Here is a 24,692-nt window from a genome sequence, read left to right on the forward strand (position 1 = left end):
TTGTTTTTTTATTCATTTTTACTTAAATTAAAAAATAGTGATAAAAATGTGTTTGGTTTGAATTTTTAAAAATATTTTTTATTCAAAACTCTAATCTTTTAAAAATAAAAACCATTTTCAACAAGTGAAAAACATAAAATGAAAACATAAACTCAGCGATTTCTCAATCATTCCACCAAAAATATATAATAAAATAATCACAAGCACTCGCATTAATTATTTATTATATATATAAAAGAATGCATGACATTAATTTTTTTTATCATTATGCGTGCACTAATTACAATTATGGTAAAAGGCATGTATATATTATTTACTGTATAAAATGCATTCATGTATTAATTACAATTACAATTATATATAAGGCATGCTGCATGCAAGTATTTTTCATTCTATAAACATTTTTATCGTAATTTTAATTTTTTTACTGATATCTTAAGTTTTACTAAAAAAATTACTTATTAGTTACTTAATTATAACTTTTATCATAATTTTTTAGTAAAATATTTCTCGCTAGTATATATCCTACAACACACCTAATGGTTGTGCAAAAACAACCTCTATCATACACTCGAAAGTGCGTAATGTTTTTTTTTTTGGGTACTACCAGTAATATATACATAAAGATATAAAATAGAATTACAAATTCCCTACATCTAGCCGCATCTGGTAAAAAATAAAATAAAGTTTTACTAGTACGAAAGTAAACTAGCAAAAAATTGCCACAGGAAAAAATCATGGAGAAAATCCACTAGATTTTTGTTACGCTAAACTCTATTTGAATACAAGACTAAACGTATTTTTAAGAGTTTTTCTACTGAAAAAAAATCAATATTTCTAATAGAAAAATTCTTAAAAATACTTCTGGCTTGCATCCAAACTTATCATTTTTACCTTATCAATTTATCATGTTTCTCCAAGGTTCAATCAAAACCAATTACACAGAAGATGCAAACATACACACTGAATAACATTGAGAAAGTTTCATAGTCACACATTCAAGAAAGGAAAATCCTAATTCATTCTCTTGTCTCTCACTCTCACTACCGAATACAGGGGAGAGAAGTTTCTCACTGTTAACTGTTTACAACACATCCAATCCTCAAGGGCCTAACAATTGTACATGTTCTGGCCTCTTGGGCCTCAGAACAAAACACAGAAGTAAAGGTTGTTGCTTCCTGCACCATAAAATTGCCTCCTGCACCTTTTTTTCCTGGATTGGTCAATCTGAAATGTAAAATTGGTTACACCTTTCGGCTTTTAGTATGACCAATCCAAAAGATAAAAAAATCCTGAAAGATGTGGGAAGCAATATTAGAGTGCAGGAAGCTAACAACCTAAAAACATATAACACTCTCAACACTATTTGGCTCCTTCCGCTTTGAGCCTAGGAAAATAATTTTTTTAACACCTAACCCAATTTTTACTAACCCACATCTACAAGACTATAATAGTTTATAGAAAGTTTATCTTTTTTGGAAATGGCACCGAATTTAAATTTCATTTCAATGTTTCTCATGTCTATGTTGATCATTAAATAAAATACATATTGTCATTTTCTAAGTTTTACATGAGCAACACAATCGGAAGAGGTTTTATCTTGAAAAGATAAAAAATAAGTTTTTTGTTCAATATGATAAAAATTTGTTTTATTCTATTTTTTATTCATTTTGTTTCCTTCGCTTAAGTAATTGTAAAGGAATTTTTTTGCAAACTAAGCAATAATGTATTCGTGTGTATTCCTCTACATGTGAACATAAAATTGTGTAAAACCTCATCCTACTGCTTAGAATTATAAGCATCTATCACTTTATTCCTTAAATTTATAAAAAATTATTTTAGTTCCTAACTATAAAATGGCATTTACATTTATCATTTTGGGTACAAAAATAGTAGAAGAATATTAAGTGAAAAATGACTAAAATAAATTATTTTAAGCAACGTTAGGGGCTAAAGCAAATAGAGTTAATGGGTCCAAAAGCTCAAACCATCATTCCTCTCCTCATTATATTGAACCCAAACTACTATAGTTCAAATGAAGCAGGCAAGCCTGGGAGACCATAATAGCGTGGAAAAGTAATATTGTCAATTAGATTTATTAGTTTTATAAATTCATGGCTAAGATTTTTTTATTTTCTGATTTTTTTTCTTTTGTTCCCTAAATTTCCTAATGTATCCCTGCATCTTCCCCTCCCCGTACAGGTACAGGGACACCTGCATTTGCGGTGCAGCAGCAAGGATTTTGCAAATAAAAAGAAACTCCACTCTAATTTGCATCTCATCATACACACAAAAAAAAACTCTAGTTCGTTCACACTTCAATGCACATAATCAAATCACCAAATCGTTAAAGAAAAACACCAATGACATAGAAGCAGCTGCCACTTTCTAACTGTTATGAAGAGAAGAAGAGATAGAAGCCATGAAACTCTAATGACATCATATTTGACAAAAAATCCCCAGTATGTTCTAACAAATCATTTTCCACTAGTCAAAAGAAAAAAGAAATAAAGTATCAAAATCTACTATCTAGTTGGTTCAACAACATTTGAGAGTCATCATCCATGTTTTCACTGTCAACAGCATCATCAGTTCTATCAGTTATATCAATCTTGCTTTGCAATTCACCATTGTCAATGGTACAATCAGGTGAGCCAATGATAGATGCATAAACTTTAATTTTACTAAATTTTGACTGCCTCAGCAGTCCAATTAAAACCTCAGCACTTTCCATGTCATTTTGCTCCTGACAAAGCTCAAGGAATGCAGACAAGTATGAGGGCTTTGGTCTCCAACTCTTTGAACCACCAGCAACCATAAATGCTTCTTTCAAGCAGGACAGGGCTTCAGAAATCCTCTTATCTGCAATGTGGCCCTCAGAAAGAATCTCCCATGTATTTGAATTTGGAATGCAGCCATCATTTGATATCTGCTCAAAGAAACTCAAAGCTTTATCTGTGTCATCTTTCTTAACATACCAGCCCATGAGAAGGTTTCCAATTCTAGGATCATAACTTGACTTTACTGAAATCCATTCCTCATATAGTTTTTCTGCACCCTCGATATCATCCAATTTAACCAGAGAAGAAATAATAGCATGGTATCCCAAGTTTGGTATTCTTGGAAAAATTGATTTGTAAGTATTCCACACACGATACACTTCGTCTTTCTTTCCAACACTTCCATATAAACTCAGGAGATAATGAAAAGGTATTCTATCTCGACCTTTAATTCTACCCTCAACCTTTCTTAAGCACTTTTCTGCCTTTTCATTCTGATTCATCCTAATGTACATCGAAGCCAATGTGCTGAATGTAGACCAGTTAGGGACAATGGTAGGATCCCTTTCCATTTGTTCAAACACTTGTTCCATCTTTTCGACTGATCCTTGAGATCCACACGAAGATAACCAGATATTATATGTATAGATGTCTAGCTGAATGTTCTTTTCCATCATTTCAGAAGCCAGCATATCAACTTTAGCATATTCATTAAGGTTCATGTACAGAGTCATCATTACATTAATTGGTAGGGCATGTATTACATACCCTTTACTCCTCATAGTATCAAATAAAGATTCTGCCTTCTCCTTCGATCTAGAATGCACGTATACATTCAACAGGGCACCATAAGTCCTCTTATCTTTTAACTTATCTTCCAGACTCAGAAAGAATGCTTCTGCACTAGAAACTCCACGAACTTTTGCAATTAAATCTAACTGAATTGCTGCATCACTCTCGGAAACTCTAAACCGCTCTGGTCTATTGTTCATCCAATCATATACCTGAAACATTTTCTCATTGCTTTCAAAAAATTGTGCATGGCTGATAAAGACATTTGAAGCAAATAAGTGAACATAATCAGAAATGGTAATTGATTTCATAATTCATAATTCCATACATTCCAAAGGAAGCAAGCCATTAAATATAGTGGCCCAAAAAATGGTTTTCCAGATTATTCAAATTTTACTGACAGTGTTTGCAAATCTAGAATTAACAACTAAAAATGTTATTACAGATTATGTTATTGTATACGTTCATTTATCCCATAAAACCAAGTGCCTTAAATAAATAATAAAGAAAGAACATTTCTGATATAGCTTCTATGGAATCAATCAGGTCTTGTAGTGTCATATAGCTCACCTCTACTCCTTTCCCTGGACTATCTTTTGAAGCATGCTACACTTTTCTGACAATGCCAAAGGGGGCAAAGCAATCTTTGTTTCCTCAGAGTGAATGATAGTCCAATGATGTAAAAACATATATATAGTTCCTCCACGCCATTGACAAAATAGAATTCTAGCTAAGAATATTCTGTTGCAGTTATTAGAAAATATGGGAAAGACAGCAGGGAAAAGGTTGAGCAGGGGGGGTGGGGGCAAGGGGATTTGCTAAATTTGTGGCATAGAAATTGGACTTTCCTTGCATCCAGTAAGATAAAATTACAAAGGATAGACGGTAGGCAAAAGTTTCTTCAGGAAATCTATTTTCTTTTATAAACTGTTGTGGAAGAAGGAAACCTCATTTCACAGATTTCAGTTTCCTGCTAATGCTCTGATATACCATGGAAAGCTTATGTGAGAAGGAATAAGAAGCATACCCAGACTCAGTAGGCCTGCATTATTAATGTTTGTATAGCATTTATGTCTTTAGGAGGTTATGGATCTGAATTAGTATGTCTTTAGGAAGTCATGGAATTGTGTAACAATTGTTGTGGTATTTTATATTCCAACTTGAATCACATGCAAAACTTAAATCAAATGGCAATGCTGTATAGCAAAATCCACTATCATGAACAAATAGCAATGCTATATACTTCAACTCAGGTGCTATTTAAAGCTGGTTATCAACTACTGAACATGAAGAATGCAGCCTATTTACACGCAAATCTGTATAATATACTCATGTCATGTCACAATGAAAAACCAGAAATGAATCAAGCTGTTAATCACCCTCAAGGACCAGAATTTTCCTAAAAAGAAGAACGTCATCTAAATTCTAAACTAGCAAGGTCCAAAGAAAATCAAACTTCTTAACACAGAAAAGGAAAAAATCCTTGAATATTAACCATTCATAAAGCCTACTGAAACAAACCCAAACACCCAACATTCAACCCTCCCACCACTCAGTAATTGATCATATTAGCTTAGCAGTTAGCACAAATTAATTCGTAGAAGCTCTCTTCATTTAGCTTCTCCAAAAGGTGTTTTTTCACCTATGCACATGGTTTTAAATTGGGGTTTGCAACGTCAAGGTATTTTGACACTCCACAATCGCATCACGACTGCAATTGCGGCCGCATGAGCCGCATTTTCCCATGATATGTGAGTGCGTTTGGATAGAGGATTTTAACTGAGGAAAGTAATTTATCAAAGAATTTGAATTTATGTAATTTAGAATTTTTTGGATACTTTTTATGAAAAATTTAAAATTTTGGAATTTTAAAACAGAATTTTAAACAACTAAAAATCTGGAATTTCAATTTCCTTCTAAGTGAGAAATTGAAATTCTCTTCTTACAGTCTTCTCCAAGAAACACCTGAGGTCCTAAAATATCGGTGTGAGCATAAAGGAACACGTATAATTAACACACCAATCATATTTTTTCTTTTTTTTTCATTCTCATAATTTTAACTTTTTTTTATCCAAACACAAAATTTTGAAAATAAAAGAATTTTAATTGAAGTATTTGAAATTCTTAAAATTTAAAATTTTTCAAAATTTTAAATTTCTCCATCCAAACACACATGCTAGAGCTAAATAAATTAACTTATTGGAGAAGTTAATTAATCTATCCTTCTTATTTTGTTCTCCTAAAAAAGTACCTATAGAGAAAAGTTTATCCAAAAACAGACAGATATATATATCAAACATTCCATCAGAAAAAGCAAAAACACACAAAGAAAGAGACCCAAATGAAAAGAAGAAGAAAAAGGTTTTAAAGATAGAATTTTGACCTCGAGGGCTCTTGGAAATCTCTTGTACTTCCTCAACTCTTTAACGACTCTTGAAAGCTCCCACTTCGTGAGGTGCCTCCCTTCGTTCTCCCACTGGTTGAGCACCTCTGCGGACCCCACTTGGGGGTTTTGGTTGAGAGATATCCTGCGGTAGACGTCGTTCCAGCGCACGATGGGGCGGCGCTCGTAGTCGACGGTGCCGTAGCTGTGGATGTTGGAGATGGAGCACGTGACCACCGAGAGGCGAGGGTGGAAGCACGTGTGAGCATGGGTGAGAGTGGTGGAGGAAGAAGAAGAGTGGTTGAAGTGGAGTGAGGAGGAATGGGAGAGGGAAGATGAGAAAGAGAGAGAAAGGAGGGTTTGGTTATGAGGAGAGGATTGAATTTGAAGGAGACTCATCTTAGTTCTGTAAGGGGTAGTGTGATAGTAGATAGCAGCAACTATACTTGGGGGAAATGGTGGAATGATATGGAGGTCGACCAAGTTTGAAGATAAATAGGTTAAGGGGTGAAAAAAAATCATCATTCTAGCAACTAAATGCTTAAATTGATGATAAATTAGTAAATGAAACTTTTTAAAGTTAAAAGTATAATCATTACGCCACTTATTAAGTTTATTATATCATTTGCAAAACTAATCGAAAAATGAGTTGAAAGTTGAAAAGTGGGTTGAAAAATAAAAAAATAAATTGATAATTAAGAGTTAAAAAATTAGTTTATTAAATGAGAAGTATTTAATAAAATGAATTGTCTAAGTAGTTGAAAGTGTAAAATAATTAAAAAGATAATATTATAATTTATTTAAAAAATATAACAATGAAAATAAATAAATATATCAAGGATAAAAATTAAAAATAATATAAAGAACTAGAAGACTTTTTAAAAAACATTAAAATTAAATGGCTGAGATTAAATAACTATAGTTTGGTTTTGGAAACAGTTATTCAATTTTATATTGTTTTTTAGTGCACAGATTGTAGGATGTATCTAAATTGTACAAGTGAAAACTAATAATGAATAAAAGAATATTTACTTCAAAGTAGATTATATTTCTTTATTTCTCTTTCCCTCCAAGATATTATTACTTTAGTTTGTAATCTCTTTTTTCTCATAAAAAAAATTATTTATCTTTAATTCTTTAAATCAATACATTTTTTAGTCATATATTGTTTCTAAACCGATTTTTTTTTTAATTTAAGATACCCATTAATCAAGTTTTTTTCTAAATCCATACACATTTAGTGTAAAATATGTTATTTGAGAGAGACAAAACTATATTTTTCTTTGTTTTTGTTCAATATTTTTTATGAAATTATTTTTCAATTGAATAAATATTTAAATTAAAAATAAGAATATATTAATCAATAATTTAAAATATTTAATATTTCTATTAATAACATGATAACATTAGATATATGGAATAACTCTTAACGCCCACTGTATTTTTTTAAGATAAAGAATTGAATACGATATCATAAATTTACAACATTCAATCATTCTACTCAATACTTAAACATCCTTGATACTTATTGCATGTTTAATTTTGACTAATTGTGCTCAAAATATTTTTTTTTATTGTAATGGACTGAATTTATATTGTGAATCAGTGAGGATGGGAACATGGTGGGTATACCCAACCCCTATCGGAGACGGGTGGGAATGTGGTGTTAGCACAAGAAATGACATGTCCATCGACACCTATGCTCTATTGTCATGTTCATAACTTATACATTTTTTTGTTTTTACATATTTTTGTATTAAATAATTATATATTTAGATAAAATTAAAATACACTTTTATAAGTCTCATTCTATTTTCTATTTTAATTATATTTTCTAAATTTAAACAAAATTCACTTTGATCCGTTAGGATGTTTTTATTAAATCAATTTATCATATATTATATTAATATATACAAAACAGTTTAAAAGTATAAACATTATCATAGTTATTGATCTATACTGTATTTGAACTCCATCTATGGCTACTTCTATTTTGTATGGTATCATGTTTTCTAATATTGCACCAAAAAAAAAATGGTCTTCTAATATACAAATTCACATTGTCTTTGCCCCTACCCAAAGGTTTTCATCTTATTGTTGTCTGACCACAAAAAAAAAATATATATATATATATATATATATATATATATTTTAGACTTTTGTAAACAATATACTCACCACTTAAAACATTGATTCCTTATTAATGATGGCATTAATAATTCGAATATATATTATACTATTTATTTGCCTATAAAACGTGCGAAAGCGCAGGTATCATGCCAGTTAACCGAAGATTCTGCTCTAGCAAACAGTATACACCAATTACCAGAATTGAGCCAAAAAGTTTTCCAGCATAAATGAAGTTAATCCCAAACCAGATTGTTGAACCGAATATTCTATATGAAATTAAAAAATCAGACATAGCAACATCCGAGAATCAATGTTTGAAATGCTACAAGAAAAGCTATTGTACCCATATGCACATTCTAATTAATACTGAAGACACGGGACTGTTAGTAGGGGTCACAATACCAACTTTCACTTCCTCCCCACTCCTTACTCATTGGTAACTAAGAAAAAAGGGCGGCAAAGGATACCCACACCCTTCAAACCTGATGATTTCAAATAGACTATCATACCAGACACAGCATTATGGGCAGCCAGGCCAATTTTGGCTGAAAATATTCTGGTTTTCTAAATTTCCATGAACATACACTTTGGGCTCTTTAACCTGCAAAGGGTCAAAACATAGATCAATACTTTTGGAATGAACAAAGCATTCGTTGTTTGAGCTGGTTGGGAATACTAATAGCAATTACCAACCAGTAAAATTGGTGGATAGCCAGGTTTCAGGCGGACTCTTGAGAACCCATCTTCAGTAAATAGGCACTTGAATCCATTGATCGCAGGATGTTCACTGTTAAAGATCAACAAGGAGGTCAGATAAAGGGGGAAATTTCTTGCAATTAGTCAGTGTTGACATGTGAAAAATCATATATAAACTTCCAATTCAATATCTCCAAACATTCATTTCCTCTCTCTCTCTCTCACATTCTACACATGCAAGCACAGAAAGATGACAGAAGTCAAACAAAATTTATTCATCCAAGTGCCAAATTGTTAAATATTATGGCGGTTAGAGATGTAATATAAAATCATCATGCGTCTTACTTTAATAGCTCAAGCTTTTGGGACAGTAGGTCCATTACATGCTAACAAAGATTCTATGACTTAGTGTTCTAGATTTCAATCTGAGCTGCCCCTATTCTTGTAATAAAAAGTCAAATTTCAGCACGAGGTTTTTTTTGCTCAGCAAAAAATAGATAGTATATTAATTGAGTATCAGAGGTACTATTTTCAAGTTTTACATTTTACATTAGGAGTTCATGGACCATTGGTTCGATTATCAGACTTATGTAGACTTGATAAGAACCAGAAGTCAATAATACAAATGACCTGTATTCTGCATATAAGTACCGAACAATCCTCAGCTAGTATACAAAACCCAATCTAAGATTACTCACCCAATGGTTGTGACTTATCCCAAAGTCCTTTTCTAAGCTTCGTAGATCAGCACAAGGTTGGTAGGCTTGCACACTATCCACGCTTCAAGCCATAAGGGATTTTGCATTAATGGGTGTAATTGAGATGTAATGTAAAACTATTGATGTGTCTTCACTTAAAACTAAAGCTTTTAGGATAGTTGGTTCATGGCAATGACCATTATGCACACAACACATGCTGATGCAGTCCTTGCCAACAACACATACTCTTCAAGGGTGGATCTAATGTACGAAGCTTATCAATTTTATTTCACACACTTACTCACTTGACTATACCAACCCTTTCTGTCAACAATTTGTAGGATCTCTCATCATAAACATAGCATGTGCTATACCATTTATATGTTTGTGACACAAAGTACTGGAAATAACACTAGCAATATGTTAATGGATAACTCACTTTATAAGAAAAGTAAAATTTCTCTGATGAAATTCTTGCAAGCTAATTTGTTCTTCTTTAGAATACCTGCACCAGAGAATAGTAGATAAGTAACTTGTAGTCAGAAAAATAGTGGAAAGCAGCATAGTCTGATCGTTGAAAATTGCAAGCAATGAATGCAGAAATAATGAGAAGTATACTGCTAATACCTCGTTAACACTTAAATCTTCCCCATAACATGCTATCTCATTCTTATTTAATCATTTGTATATGTAGTTTTTCCACAATTTTTCCATGTGGACATCACAGACCATGTAGCAAATCCAGTATTGAACTTGCTACAGCAACAAATGGTAGAGAAGACACTTACAAGTAGATGTTTAAAAATGTAAGGTGCTAACTAATATGGTGAGCATCAGGAAAATAGATCAAGGTTTATTGTTTGTTTATTAGTGCAATAAGAAACACATTCACTAACCCTAAATAGCTCCAGCTCCTTGTCACTCTAAATAGAAAAGCTGGACTTGAGAAAGCAGATTACATACTTCAGCAACATTATCAAGGCCTCCACTACCTGCCTTCCCAACAGGAAGGTATCTATGTCATACCGAATTACAGTTTACTGTGGAAATATAAAATCAAATAAACAAATACACTCTCCATTATTTGAAGGAGGGAACCAAAAAATGTGAATGTGCAAGTCAAAGAATTCGATGAAGTTTTTCTTTGCATCAATTTATTACTCAGCCAAAGAAGCGATTCTGATGATAACTTTGAAAACATAACTTCTGAAAACAGATATAGTTGATCTCATTCCAAGTAAGACAATGAAATTAGAGAACCGTAACTATCTGTGGATACTGAATCATAGATAAAGGCTCAGAAAGGCATGCCTTCATTGATCCATAAAAATGAGATTTAGTCAAAGAAAGGTTTGTTTGGATGCATGCAATTAACAACTTGATGCATCATTCGTACACTGCAAAATATACCTCCATGGGAACTCACTTTCACAAAAGCGAGATATTCCATTCATGGCAGAAAATGTATCAATGTGCACCCACCGTTCATCAGTATCATTATGAAAGCCTGCAACAATTAAAAAATCAAAACAAAGACAACAAAAGTAATGACAAGGGGCAGTATCAAAAAGATCAAAACAAAAAACTTGTTACATTACTATCTTCTTTAGTGGTCAATTTTTTATCTTTTATTGAAATTTCCTTCTTTTTATAATTTAAATGAGGGGGTTTTTTGGATTGGAGTTGTTTTAGGTCTCAATGACTGCTCATTTGATTTCTAATTCAGATGAAAGGAATTCTGAGCAAGAAAAGCAATTGTACGAATCAAAACAAATCCTGTTACATCAACCAAACACCAAAGAAAACTCTTCCTTAATACCACAGTAGCCATAAGCACAATCCTTTATCTTTTCCGAAAATTGACCAATTGTTCATGGAGAGAGATAACAAAAGCATATGCCCATAAATGTGTTTCAACTACACCACAGACTCCATATTTATATAATAAATGTAATAATAAAAAAGATACAATCTTTCTAGTTGCCATTGAATGGACAAAGAATAATAAATGTTCCTAACACAACCCGTTAAAGCTAGGGCATTAGCTCATATGTGACCAGAGCTAGTTTACAAAGATAACAAGTAACAACTTGTCCAAGTTCCACTCAAAAGATTTGGTAAGCATTTGGATTGACAAAACAAGTTATGATGTCTCCAGAATGGATCTTTTCTGATAGAGTGACAATCTACATCATTGTGCTTGGTCATCCCCTAGAAAACAGGATTGGAGACAATATGGTGCATCTTGGTTATCACAATAAGTATGAGTATCACAAACACTACCTTTGTATTGTCCTTGAGAAAATCAGAAGGACCAGTACCAACCAGTACTGCATATTGGTCCATGCATAATTTAGCCAAAAAATAACTCATCAGCTCTATACACCAAAGGGAAAGCTTTGGCATATTTATTATGACTATGACATGCTGATTTTTTTGCTCAAACCACTGCCCGAAGAATAATGTAGTTTATTCTAGAAATCCTTTTGAGTATTGAGATATATTTTTGGAATGTGAATAAGCGATTCAGAGAATGTCATGCAACACATCATTTAATAAAGCACCCGAAAGTCACAAATCATTTAATTTAATCCAGAATGTCATACAATATGAACACTCAGATAGCACGCATGGAAATAATTTTTAGAACAATAAACCATGACCAAAATATCAAGCTCAGTACTGACCCATATTTAAAATTGATGTTTAGTAATTCATCAGAGGATCCGACAGTATTACCAATTTTTAACAGAACTTGCCACTGTTGATTATGAAAAATAGAAACAGCAATTCCAATATTTTACCAAATTATGGGACAAACAAGGAGCAGTTTCTCTCAAGGAAAATTCTAGCAAAATACTTTGCAGCCAATGCATGGATATTTCAGGACTCATGTACTCACCAATTCCATGCAATTCTTTTAAGGCATGCCCACTAGGATAGTTCCAGTATGATGCCATGAAACTTGTGATGGTGCCTGCAAGACTGCAAGATAGAGACTAAGTACAAAAAAAGAAGGATGTATCCATCACAATGTAACAAAATGACTGGTGAACCAACCTCATTAAAAGTAATCCCAACAAAATGAGGAAAAGCAAGTTCCAAATCATCTTTTTCTTATTGTTGTAACTGAAACATTTCAGGATGCATATTACTGAATGTTAGTAACTTAAAAGGAAAACAGATATAATTCTTCAAAGAGGGAAACATCAGAAATTTTCATATCTCTGCTCAGATTGTAAATACAGTTCAGTTCAATCATCACTCTTGAAATTTTTGGCACTCAATTCACAAGTCACAGTAGCTTCAACTTCAACAGTTTGTGTCTTGCATGGAGAAATTGAGCAGCTGTGCTGCATTCGTAGCTTTCTCTTTCCTATTCTCGATTGGTTTTAGATTTCTAGTTTAGATGGATCTATTGTAGTCATTATTCCATTGTTTTTATATCTAGGTAACTTTTTCCTCTATCAAAATGGCTAGATGACAATGATCATAATAATGTGCCCATACTATATTGCCTCACCACCCAGTAGGTTAAGGGTTGTTTTCTGTTGTCATATTGAATTTAAAACTAAATTACCAATAAGCAAAATGAAATTTCATGTAAATGACCTCAAACCACCTAATGCTATGAATGCCATCAAAATGTCAAATACCTTTGGATCATGCAATGAAGAAAACCGTCTTGTCGCATTCACTTGGTGACTAACAAAATGAATAGAACAGCCATATTGTATTATTAGAGCACAACCTATATTGTATTATTGGAGCACTAAATTAAGCCCAGTTCAGAAGAACCAATATATACAGAAGACTGAGGAAGATGCTTTGTATATTGAACTAACTTGCTCCAATATATTTTAGCAACTGCAAGTTATTCAATTTTTTGAGCTACAAAGGATGATGAAGAAAACATTGCTTCTCGACTCAGAATTTACATAATTTAAACAATTGCATGATCCTTGATAAACCACGCAACAACCTTACATGAACATCCTTAAGGCAAAATTCAAGTTTGTCTGAAATAAAGCAGGGGCAACTGCCACTCAGGTGCTCATAATCAAGTATTGTCATTTGAGAGCAAAACTTAATCCCTTGGTCTAATGAGCTTCCTGACAGGTTACACAGTTTCATCATTCTTGAAGCCAAAACATAGGTTGACAAACATTAAAAAAGTTACAAATGTGGTTCATAATCCAAAAACAAATGAGAAAGAATGCATACTAATGCCATAGAAACAAGGAAAGGAATGTGCACATTCATTCGTATTTCAAAATCTCAACTACTTGCTTTCCCATAATATCCATTTTCAGTTGTATTTTAGTATATAAGATTACACAATGCAATAATTTCAGAAAATACAAATGGAACCCAATTAGTTTTGACAGACCTACACAATACTCATTAGGAGAACTTACATTCTGTTAGAAGCAATTGAAGCAGACAAGTTAAATATTGGAACTGAACTTATGATAAAACGAAGCTCCTGCAATATCAATCAGAATAATACTAACTACATATTTCAATTTGAAGACAGACACAAATTAAGCAATGGATTTCAGATTATAATTGAAATACCTTGTGGGGAAGCTTAGAATAAAGCAAAATGAAGGCAAGAACTGGAAAAGTGAAAGATCGTACCCTTCTGTCTACAAAAAGGCCAAACTGCAAAGAAGACAGCAAGTCAATTATCAAGTAACTGAAGTTAGGATGAAAAGGAGGCTTCCTTCTTTTTCTTTTCCCAGTTCTTTTCCTTTACTTATTTTATTTTTTTCCGTTCGAGGAAGGTAGAAACAGTGACATATACTGTAGGGCATGTGATGTGGATCAATTCACCTAAAGAACTCTTCTAAGGCAAGAGTACTCCTCTGGTTGAGTTTAAAAATATTCTCTAAAGAAAAGAAAATTTAAATATTGTAGTATAATGAAGTCCAAATAAAATAAGAAACTCAAAAGATGTTTATAACCCAAAGATTATGAAAATCCCAGTTTAATATAAAATCCTAGCTAGATCCTAATTAGATAGTATTAATTTTCTTAAATGTTAAATCCTAATCAAATTAAATTAAACAGGAAATTTTAGCATGACAATATTTTCTTAAGAACATATAACGAAGAATAAAATCCCTATAAAAGTAAGACATCTCTCAAATAAATGGAAATTCAAAACTTTATGAGAATAACAAAAAAAATTGTAAATAACAAAACAATCCTTAATGCTGCTTCATTGTGCATCAGTATGCTAATTGTTAAATAATTAAAAGCATTTTCCTTTACACCTGAGATCCTAATAACAGGAATGAAATGTTAAGCCAATAATGTGAATGAAATAACTCAAAAATTTTAATTGTCATGTGTATATAATTCTCCTAATCTAAAATAATTTCTTTCTTTCCTTCTTTAAAAAATATTTATGATACTGTTAGGAACCAAGAATTGAAATGAGAAAGAAAATAAAAGATTTTATTAACTAGTAAGAAAAGAACAGAAAATAGGAGAAAACTCTCCTCCAACGGTTTCCCCTTCACAAAGGATTTCTCCTTTCACAAAGAACTATGCTCAATTTACAAATGATAAGATCTCCCTCTCTCCTATCCTTCTTCCTCTATTTATATCTAATAAACCCCTCTAACTAACTAACTAACTCATTAGTAGTCTAACTATATTTACTAACTCTTCCTTCTCCTTATATCCTAACAATACACTCCTCCTAAAAATCAACCTTGTCCTCAAGGTGGGAATCTGAAAACTGGAATTGCACACTTAAACTTCCTAAAGTTTTGTCTGATTGTTGGAAGACAACTGCACCCCTTGTAGCTTAACTGGGAACGACCCACTGCCCCTGCATGCAAACTGAGGTCTGGTGGCTTTGGTGGTGGGAGGGACAAGGGTGGACTCCATATAACTTTAACCAGCTTGACTGGCTAAGTACATTCCTTCTGCCTTAGCTCCATGGCTAAGCTGTCAGCCATAGATGCAACAAAATTTAATGCTAAAGGCTCACCCAACAAGTTGACATTCCAAGATTCCAGCACCATTGTTGTTCCAACCACCTTCATGAATGATTTTCGCTTCACCATAACAATCTTTTTATGGAAATCTGAATCTTGAAAACAATGTGGCTTGGTTGGAAATCTTGAACTAATGCTCAATCTACAAATGATAAGATCCCCCTCTCTCCTATCCTTCTTCCTCTATTTATATCTAATAAACCCCTCTAACTAACTAACTCATTAGTAGTCTAACTATATTAAGTAACTCTCCCTTCTCCTTATATCCTAACAGATACATTTTTCAAGGGCAACAGCTACACTAATCATACAACTAGCCCGATCTTCAGTGCAATATACCATGACTATCCACAACCCAAAATCCTATTATCTTTTAAACTGGATTTTCAAGAATATACATGATTAAGTGTATGCATTTTAGATATTTGAACTGGCTGAAAACAAATAGGGAACAAATAGTTTCCAAAGCTAACAGGTAAGAAATATTCAATATTGATTCATAGTTCAAACATAAATTATAGGGAAAATATTAATCTTTAAGTACTACCTTCAGACAGTTCAATTCTAAGGAGAAAACCCAAAATATTTCATATTTAAGTTACAAAATATTAACTAGATCACTGGAAGTGGAAGAAACCACCATGTCAGGCTAGAAATCTACATAAGTAACAATGCAATCGTTAGAGGATATTTGGTAATCCAAGACTTACTAGTGAAAGTGGATATGCAGCAAGTAGTGAACGAGGAAGTGCTGAGGTGAAGTACCAATGGAAAGCATGTGTCTAACAAAAATATTGTCAAGGAACATAATAATTTATCAAATACAAATAGGACAGTGTTATCAAAGGCAACAGACAATATGCAGATTTTAGATGATGTCATCAAAATAAGCTCAGTGTGCCTTGTCCATGGGCAAAACAGAGAAAATTCACAATGATCAATGAAGAATACAAGTATTAGCCACTAAACATACAAACCCTAATCCCAATACACCAAAATCCTCTTGTTGCAGAAATTTACTAATTCCTCTATTTCATATTATGTCTTTTAAGGTAATGCACACTTAAGAAAATTATTAGTTGCACAAATTACTATGATAAGAGAACTTTCTTTCAGAAAACTACCCTTATTCAAAGAGTTAGAATGTATTTGTGAATTCATTCAAGTATTTAGGTGAGATACTTATAAATGAGTGTATTGATGGAAAAAAGTAAATAATGCTTTCCTGATTTTCTAAAAGTGACATATTTTGAAGCAAACTAAAATACCCCAAGAGACATATAATATGAGACAAAGGAAGTACAAATCCCTTCGAACAATCCTTCTTGGGTTGGGTCACAAACATGGCTTTCAAAGTCAGCCAGCACAGAATTAGATACAATTTAGTATTCACTTCAAAACAAAGATCTGAGTAATCCCAGGATTTCCAAAAGAAGTAGAAAAGGATTACCACCCAAAGGAACTCCCAAGTATGTGAAGGGGCACCATAAAGTTTCACAACATCCAGAGAAACAATGGAAGAAACAACATAGCTATCCACAATTAAACCAGCCAAATCACTCTTAGAAAAGTTAACCTAAAAATCAAAGATGACTTGCAAAAATTTAATAGAAAGAACATTCCCAAAGGTATCATTATCCTCTAAAAAGAGAACTGTATCATCAGCAAACTTAAGATGAAGACCATAACCTCCTCTAAATGGTAAACCAACTCTAATATCCTGAATGATATCCCTTTCCACAGACAGCAACTGAAAGTATTCAATTCAGAACATCAACCTCTAAAGTGAACAAGAAAGGTGACAAAAGATCTCGTCTCGTAGCTCCCTGCTAAACTAGGGCTTAAGCCTAATCATTCAGTCATATATGAGGTAGCAAACAAAGGCCTGTTTGGTTAAAATGTTATATGCTTTCCCAAATTAATACCTCTATTTTCACTTTGCATCCTGTTTTCAATGATTTATACAAGAAATAGTGAAAATGGGTTTTTGTTCTCTTTTTTCCTGTACAAACAGATGTTTGGAAACAGGAAAGAAAGGGAAAACAAGGTGGGATTTTTGTAATTATTTGTGAAAACAAAAAATGTTTTTCAAACCAAACAGAACCAGAACAAAATTAAAAAATACCCTGGTCATGAAATATGTATAACATGTATTTTCATATTCTACATCTATAAAGTTGTTCAATATAAACTTGGTGAAGGATACTCCCCATTCAGAGCTCTTGTTTAGTACAGAGTTAAACCAAAAGACTTCAAATTCAGGCCACAATAACCTTTTCCACATAATTGAATCAACCAATATGGTTAGACCTGTAATCAGAAGACCAAAATGTTAGAATCAAATTTTAACAATAGCATCCTATCATGCATAAATTTTGATTTTTTTTTATATAACAGATTAAAATTAAAGTAAAAAAGCATGTCACCAACCTATGCAGAAGAGAGCCATCCCAGTGCAGTGTTTTAGAGCACCCCACACTGAAATTTTTTTTGTCTTCCCTTCAAGAGATGAATTTTATTAGGCACAAAGCATGACCATGTTACCATAAGTATGGAATTTTCAGAATAAATTTCAATATTATAATAATTCAACCAAAATTGCAAGGTCAGAAAAAGAGGATAAGAAAATTCATCAAACAGCACAATTAACTTTAAATGCCAAATATAATAAACATTGTTCTCCAAAGATTGATAACAACACAAGCATAGTTAACGCAATGAAGTTCTATATTTAAATGTTAAATAAAAATTACGCATAGAGTCAATAGGGTCTTACAAATTAGCTTAGAGTCTAACTCAACTTTACAAAACTAACTTGTAAGATGAGGATTGCCCAAGCTTAAGCCATATCTTTAGTCAATGTGAGACTAAGCAAATCCCCACGACGCCACAATTAAGGTAGCCCAAAGAGGCCAGGCCACAATTAAGGCAGGTGATGAGTGGCCACAATTAAGGCAGTTATCCAACACACTCCACACGCCCAAGATTGGACATCTAGAGCATGGACAAATGCAAGTATCACAATAATAACACCCACTCACACCCAAGACACATCTGGCTGGAGCATGGACAAATGTGGGTTGGCCAAAAATTGGATTTTAGAAAGGACCCGATACCATCTTATAAATTTATAATTTGGGTTTAAGGCTTAACTCAAACCCACAAAACTGGTTTGTAAAATGAAGATTGCTCAAACTTTATGAGCTCTCTTTAAGTCATTTCTCTAGTCAATGTGAGATTAACACCCCGTCGAGGCTACAATTAAGACAGCCCAAAGAGGCCGCAATTAAGGCAGGCCAGGGGTGACTGAAATTAAGGCGGCTTTCCAACATAGGGATTCTATGGTGACCCAATTGAACATTTCAAACACATTTGCCAATCATCCTATAGTCTGAGATAGTGGCAAAGCAACAAAAATTCTCATGAATGCAACAATGAAATTAAGGCAGCTTTCCAGCATAGGGATTCTATGGTGACCCAACTGAACATTTCAAACACATTTGCCAATCATCCTATAGCCTCTGAGATAGTGTCAAAGCAACAAAAATTCTCATGAATGCAATAATGAAATTAAGGCGGCTTTCCAACATAGGGATTCTATGTGACCCAATTGAACATTGTAAACACATTTGCCAATCATCCTATAGCCTCTGAGATAGTGACAAAGCAACAAAAATTCTCATGAATGCAATAATAACCAACTCAGAAATTGGAAGCCTTTAAATTGAAATATTTGATAAGATAAAAGTCCAAATCAATTTAATTTAAATTATGCTGGGGAATGATGATATCAATATTAGAGCTGTTGCCAGGACAGATCAATAGAATTTCTTATCTGATTTTACAGAAAATGTGATCTGCATTTCATTGTCAAGATATTGACATCAGAAGTCCAAAGTTGATATGGAATAAATATATTCCAGTACCAGGAAATACTTGCTCCACTTGTCAAACTTAAAGCATAGCATTATGAAAAGCAAGATAAAGAATAGGATGCAATAGTTTAATAGACATGGAGAGTGGTGTTGGAAAATAAGAAATTCAAGCATCCAACAGAAAATAACAAGAATGGCCAGATTTTTTCCTCTTCTTTTTAAATATAGAGAAGAAAGTTTATCAGGAAAACAAGAGCAGGTACAAGTAGGGGGAAGCACCATAACTTGTTAGATATCCTCCAAACCAAATAAATTAAAGAATTGACAAACGAAAAAATGAAAAGCAAGTTACAGAAAAGCACAGCGTACCAAAAGAAGTTGCAGCCCAATGGGGCAAAGAAGTAACAGCATGTCACATCTGAGTACAGCTGTAGCAAAGATCTGATAATCCAAATGTGCAAAGAGATTATTTCAGAAAAGGCAAAGCATACTACGATATTATGAATTAAAAGGGCCAACTGATTCCAGAAACCATTCCTTCCTGTCAAACTGTGTGTGTGTGTTTGTGTGTGCAAAAGGATGATATATTTAACTAGTACAAATATTTTTTAAGAAAATCACTTTCATAAAATGATTTCATTTCAAACTTATCGACAACAAATTGACAAAACAATGCTAAAATATGTACCCAAAAAAATCCTACTAAATTCTATGATTTTAAATAAATAATAACATAAAAAATATAAAGAGTAAGTGAGCTATTAATCAAGAATGTTATGCACATTGTAAAATCCCCACATCTAGTTCAAATTTTAAAAAAATATTTCAGGAAGGCTATAGGCCCTGACAATTCAGTATTCTTTTGTTTCAGCTAAAGACATTCTGAGTGAAGGAGGGAGGAGGGTTTTGTTTCGTTATTGAGAATGGAATGTATAGAGAGACATCATCGATCACCCCTTACCATTTGCCCCTCCACTCTAACCACACACCACTGACACTGCACTACTGTCATCACACCACAACCTACACTACTCTAACAACCCTCTTTAGGAGCTCATGAATTTTTCTCACACAGTTGATTAGGAGAAATATATATTCACAAGATATTCTTGCCCTTGCAAGTTTTCAAAAATATCTAAATGCCATGTACAGTCCACTTTTATCACTTATGAAATATTATAAAACTGCGGATAAAATTTATTTTTCCCTCTATACTGGTCAAAATGGACCTAGAACATTTCATTCTCACCTTAATTGTACCTTCACCCCTTTCTTTCTAATTTCCCTTTCCTTTAAAAAAGTTGGGGCTAAGAAGTTGCTTATATTTATATGCTTAAGAAGTTAATTTCAAAATCTCTTTCATTAAATTATAAGCTATTAACTGAACTTTGCAGCATATGCAAAAGGAGGAGTCATTTCGTTGTGCAAGAGACTCCAATCATAGAAATTAAAATCAAGGGCATTGAATTTGTCTCTGAGAACAAAATGACAAACATAGATGCCGATAGACCCTACTAAATAAATCGTTGGGAGGTAACCAATACTGCCTCCACAGAATTCACATGTGTTATTACACGGGCAACTAGTTCACATTGACATACACAACACACAATACACATACAAATGAGAATTAAGTTTTGTTAATCTAATTGAATAGGTTCAGAATCAAATATTAAATAAATATCTCTGAAAACATAAAGAAATAGTATCCATGTAACTGGCCCCACCTAATGGAAAAAAGCTTGGTTGTTGTAAACTTGATAATATGAGAAGTTGGACTTTTCTTTTTAAAAATAGCAATTTTACGGTAAAAGACTAGTTTAAAAAACTAATTCTGACACAGAATGCTTAATCACGAAATTCTGGCTTGGCAAAATATGTATATTATATGAAGTGAAAAAAAAAAAACATAAGAGCTTATAATATTCAAAAGAAAAATTTTGTATTGAGATGAACCTGAAATAAAACCACAACATACATACCAGAGAGTTTAGAGCCGCATAAAAACGTCCCTCGAACCAGTATCCATATGCTAAATTCACTGCAAAATAAATCAAGAGAAAGTACAGCACCATGACATTGAGTAGAAGGTTTCACACTGCCATTCATCATTAGAAACAAGAAAAACACTATAAGAAATATTAAGAAGCAAAACAAGCTAGGTAGTTACCAAGGCTCAGAGCAAGAATGTTGGGAAGCGGACGGGTACAATAGAACAGAAAATGAAACTGAGTGGCAGTTAATATCACAAAGAAGGCTTCTACTTGATGTCCAAACTTATTCCTTATCTGCATAGCAAAGATCATTATTAGAATGATAAGAAAAGAAAGTTTATTGCTTACTTATGAAACTTGGAACAATTCTACAATGCTCTCAAATTTGGTGCAGCACCCCTTTAGGTTTTTTTCTCTCTCAATATTTTACCAGTTTTATCCTTTTCCAAAGTTTTAATCAATGGTCAAAGTTTTTCCAATGCCGGCAGGCACGACAAGGTGAAGGAGGCACATGAACCAGTCCTTCGGTGACACCTAGTTTAGCTTTTATAGAGATGAATTAGGACAGCTTGAACAAACACTGATAAAAGATAAGCTATCTACATAACCAAGATTTTTGCCATTGCTTGAGAAGGTTCAACCACATTTGAGTTCCTCACTAAATTTTCCAATTTACTCCTTTGTTTGATTAATCTCCTTTTCATAGTCATGAAGCTCTGGTGAAGCTTTAGTCTTTAGAGAACATTTTCATAATTTTAAAAATTTTAGTACCACTACCACATGCCAAATAAATTGAGATAAATTATCTCTACTGTTGAATTTTATTTTTTTAATATGATCAACAGTAAAACATCTTTGTGCATCCATGCACCAAATATGCAAGGGTGCATGATAGAAGTCTTGAAACTTGAGCTTTAATTGGATAGGTATAATATCAGAGAGTTGAATAAACACTACTTCATAAATAAGTAAAATAAATAAATAAATTTACTAGCTTATTGATGATCCAAAGGTACGTACCTGATGTCGAAAGAATCTTAGCGTGTATAGTACTATGCCCCCTAGGGCCATCCGAACTAGACATCAACAATAAGACATATTAATGTACTTCCCACCACATTCTCAAGTAACAGAAAGCACAGGAGAACGAAAATTGACACCATCATCTTGGTAATTTTGAGCATTTTGACATGGTTCATGACTTTAAACCCAGCTATGAATGGTAGATTATTTGATTTGATTTGATCAGTCAATTCAATTATGTACATATAACACAGACATTTGCCTGTAATGAATGCTTGAGACTAACAGAATGATGCAAAACAACATAGAGACCAATGGCTCAGTGAAACAAGTACATTATCAGAATTAATTTTCGAGTTATTGTTTTCCAGCTAAAGACAGTGTTTTAGACTTTAAACTTCTAGTGTGATTGGTTTCTTTCTGCACAAATTCCCAGGCATCCAAACAAAAAAGTAATAACTAGATACTTCTTGGCATATGTACGTCGGGCTCCTCCCAACAAAAAACCAAACACACATTTGATCATTAGTGCCAGTCTTTTTTTAAATTTAAACCAAAGTAAAGGAGAAATCCAGAGGGGGAAAAGAAAAAGATAAAAACAGCATTCTCTGAAATGAGGAAAACTAAAATAACCAAAAATCAATATGCTCTGATTGTCAAGTATGAAAGAAGGATACATACCTATGAGAAGAGCATAAAACTTTGGCAAATGCAGCAAACTTGCAGTTAACACAAACGGTGATGCAATTATGGACACAAGCAAAGCACCTAAAACAAAATAACAATAACACAATTAGATAACATATAACAATTAACAAAAAGAGAAGTACTACACTAGCACACACCAGCTTATACTGAGGAGGCATGGCCATTGCAAAAAAGCAATCTTAACAATCCAACTGAACATCATCACGGTTAAATTTCCAGCACTAAAAACTAAACAAACTTGAATAACCGTCATAACACATGCTAGTCACAAATCACAATCTCAAAGATTATCAAATGGATTCTTCACATCAGGCACACAAGCAATGCAACTGTATAAACGAGTCTGTAATCCTTATTTGCTTAATTCTTCACAAAGTAAATTATTATTTTCTATAATAAATCACAAAGGTGTGACTAGTGCTAAATATGAAAACATAAACCAACCAAAAAATTCATGAATAAATAAAAGGCTTAAATATGTTTTTCATATAATATACTTTTTTTTTAGTTTACTACCTAAATTTTTTATTTATTTATTTTACCACCTAACATTTTCAAACTTTTACTCTTGGTAATTACCGTTAGTTTAAGTCCGTTAAGTGATGATGTGACACTCTGTTAACTTATCACATTATCAGTTCACCGATGATGTGCTACTGTGTTAATTTGTCACATGATTACCCAACGGATCAAGGTAAACTGAAAAAGAGATATTAAAAATATGAAAAACATATTTAAGCCTAAATAAAAATACATATTCTGAGGAGAAAAATGGCTACAAAATACAAAAAAACTTACCGAGGAAAGTTCGAGGAACCACCCCAGGAAATTCCAGATGATCATACTATTAACAAAAATATTAAAAAAAAGATCAATTATATACAAAATACAATAAACTACAAATTAACAAAAAAAAATAGCAAAGACACAGTGAACTCACATTGTCTAAGTTCAGCCTGTGATGGAGAATATCGTGCATTGCCTTTAGGAAACACAAATGAATTATAATTTAATAAATAAATAAAAAAACTGATAAAAATAAGCAAAGAGGTCGAAGAAGATGAAGAGAGAGACCTGAACGTTGAAACTCTCTTCGACCTTAGTGTAAGGCACAGTGATTACGTAGACAGCAGCGATTGATCCCAACAGAAAATCGTAACCGTATCGCTGTAGAAAAATCTTCGATTTGGAACTGGAAGCCATTGTTGTGTGGTTTGTTTCAGAGTGGGTGTAGAATGCCAGAGACGATACAAAAACGAAATGGGCTTCGTGGGCCTTACAGAAGTATTGGGCTTTCATTTCCTAGCCATTTCGGTCATCTTTTTAGACAACTTCTGATACACCCGGTAACTTAGATAAAGTGACAAAAATGTCCTTCATCCTTTCTTTTAAAGCGTTCCAAATTTCCCGCCTGCTACAGTAATCTTTTTCACTTCTCCCTTTGCGTTATCTATGGCACCTCCTTCTCTGTTGTTGGTGCTGCCATCGTGTCACCGCCACTCGTGCTGTCTTCGCGCCGCCGCCATAGTCGCCTTGTCATCATTGTTGTCTAAGTGGCTTTCTCCTCCTTTATCTACACATTCACGATGGGAGGATTAGAGA

General features: G+C 33.1%; 2 protein-coding genes across 6 annotated transcripts; both read right to left on the bottom strand.

Annotated features, from left to right (window-relative positions):
* Positions 1-2,322: 2,322 nt before the first annotated feature.
* Positions 2,323-6,460, bottom strand: LOC114406489 (pentatricopeptide repeat-containing protein At1g02150-like). Its single transcript, XM_028369196.1, has 2 exons — positions 5,956-6,460; positions 2,323-3,784 (listed from the first exon to the last, which is right to left on the bottom strand). Exons 1-2 carry the CDS (start codon positions 6,352-6,354, stop codon positions 2,516-2,518), a joined length of 1,668 nt encoding a protein of 555 aa, XP_028224997.1. The 5' UTR covers positions 6,355-6,460; the 3' UTR covers positions 2,323-2,515.
* A 1,826-nt stretch (positions 6,461-8,286) lies between these two features.
* LOC114406490 (dol-P-Man:Man(7)GlcNAc(2)-PP-Dol alpha-1,6-mannosyltransferase-like) lies at positions 8,287-24,363 on the bottom strand. Of its 5 annotated transcripts, none has more exons than XM_028369197.1 (19): positions 24,165-24,339; positions 24,031-24,072; positions 23,889-23,934; positions 23,064-23,150; positions 22,380-22,435; positions 21,536-21,653; positions 21,348-21,406; positions 19,735-19,806; positions 17,921-17,984; positions 17,697-17,800; positions 16,201-16,272; positions 14,058-14,144; positions 13,898-13,965; positions 12,540-12,608; positions 12,382-12,464; positions 10,890-10,986; positions 9,919-9,984; positions 8,779-8,872; positions 8,287-8,686 (listed from the first exon to the last, which is right to left on the bottom strand). In XM_028369197.1, exons 1-19 carry the CDS (start codon positions 24,291-24,293, stop codon positions 8,606-8,608), a joined length of 1,494 nt encoding a protein of 497 aa, XP_028224998.1. In that variant the 5' UTR covers positions 24,294-24,339; the 3' UTR covers positions 8,287-8,605. The 5 variants fall into 5 exon arrangements, 2 of the variants coding, with proteins under 2 accessions (XP_028224998.1, XP_028224999.1); XR_003665441.1 differs by having other exon boundaries at positions 8,650-8,686; positions 10,906-10,986; positions 24,165-24,363; XR_003665442.1 differs by lacking the exon at positions 8,287-8,686 and adding an exon at positions 10,376-10,519 and having other exon boundaries at positions 8,813-8,872; positions 24,165-24,362.
* Positions 24,364-24,692: the final 329 nt, after the last annotated feature.

The sequence above is a fragment of the Glycine soja genome, chromosome 3 (assembly GCF_004193775.1).
Source record: "Glycine soja cultivar W05 chromosome 3, ASM419377v2, whole genome shotgun sequence".
Lineage (NCBI taxonomy): Eukaryota > Viridiplantae > Streptophyta > Magnoliopsida > Fabales > Fabaceae > Glycine > Glycine soja.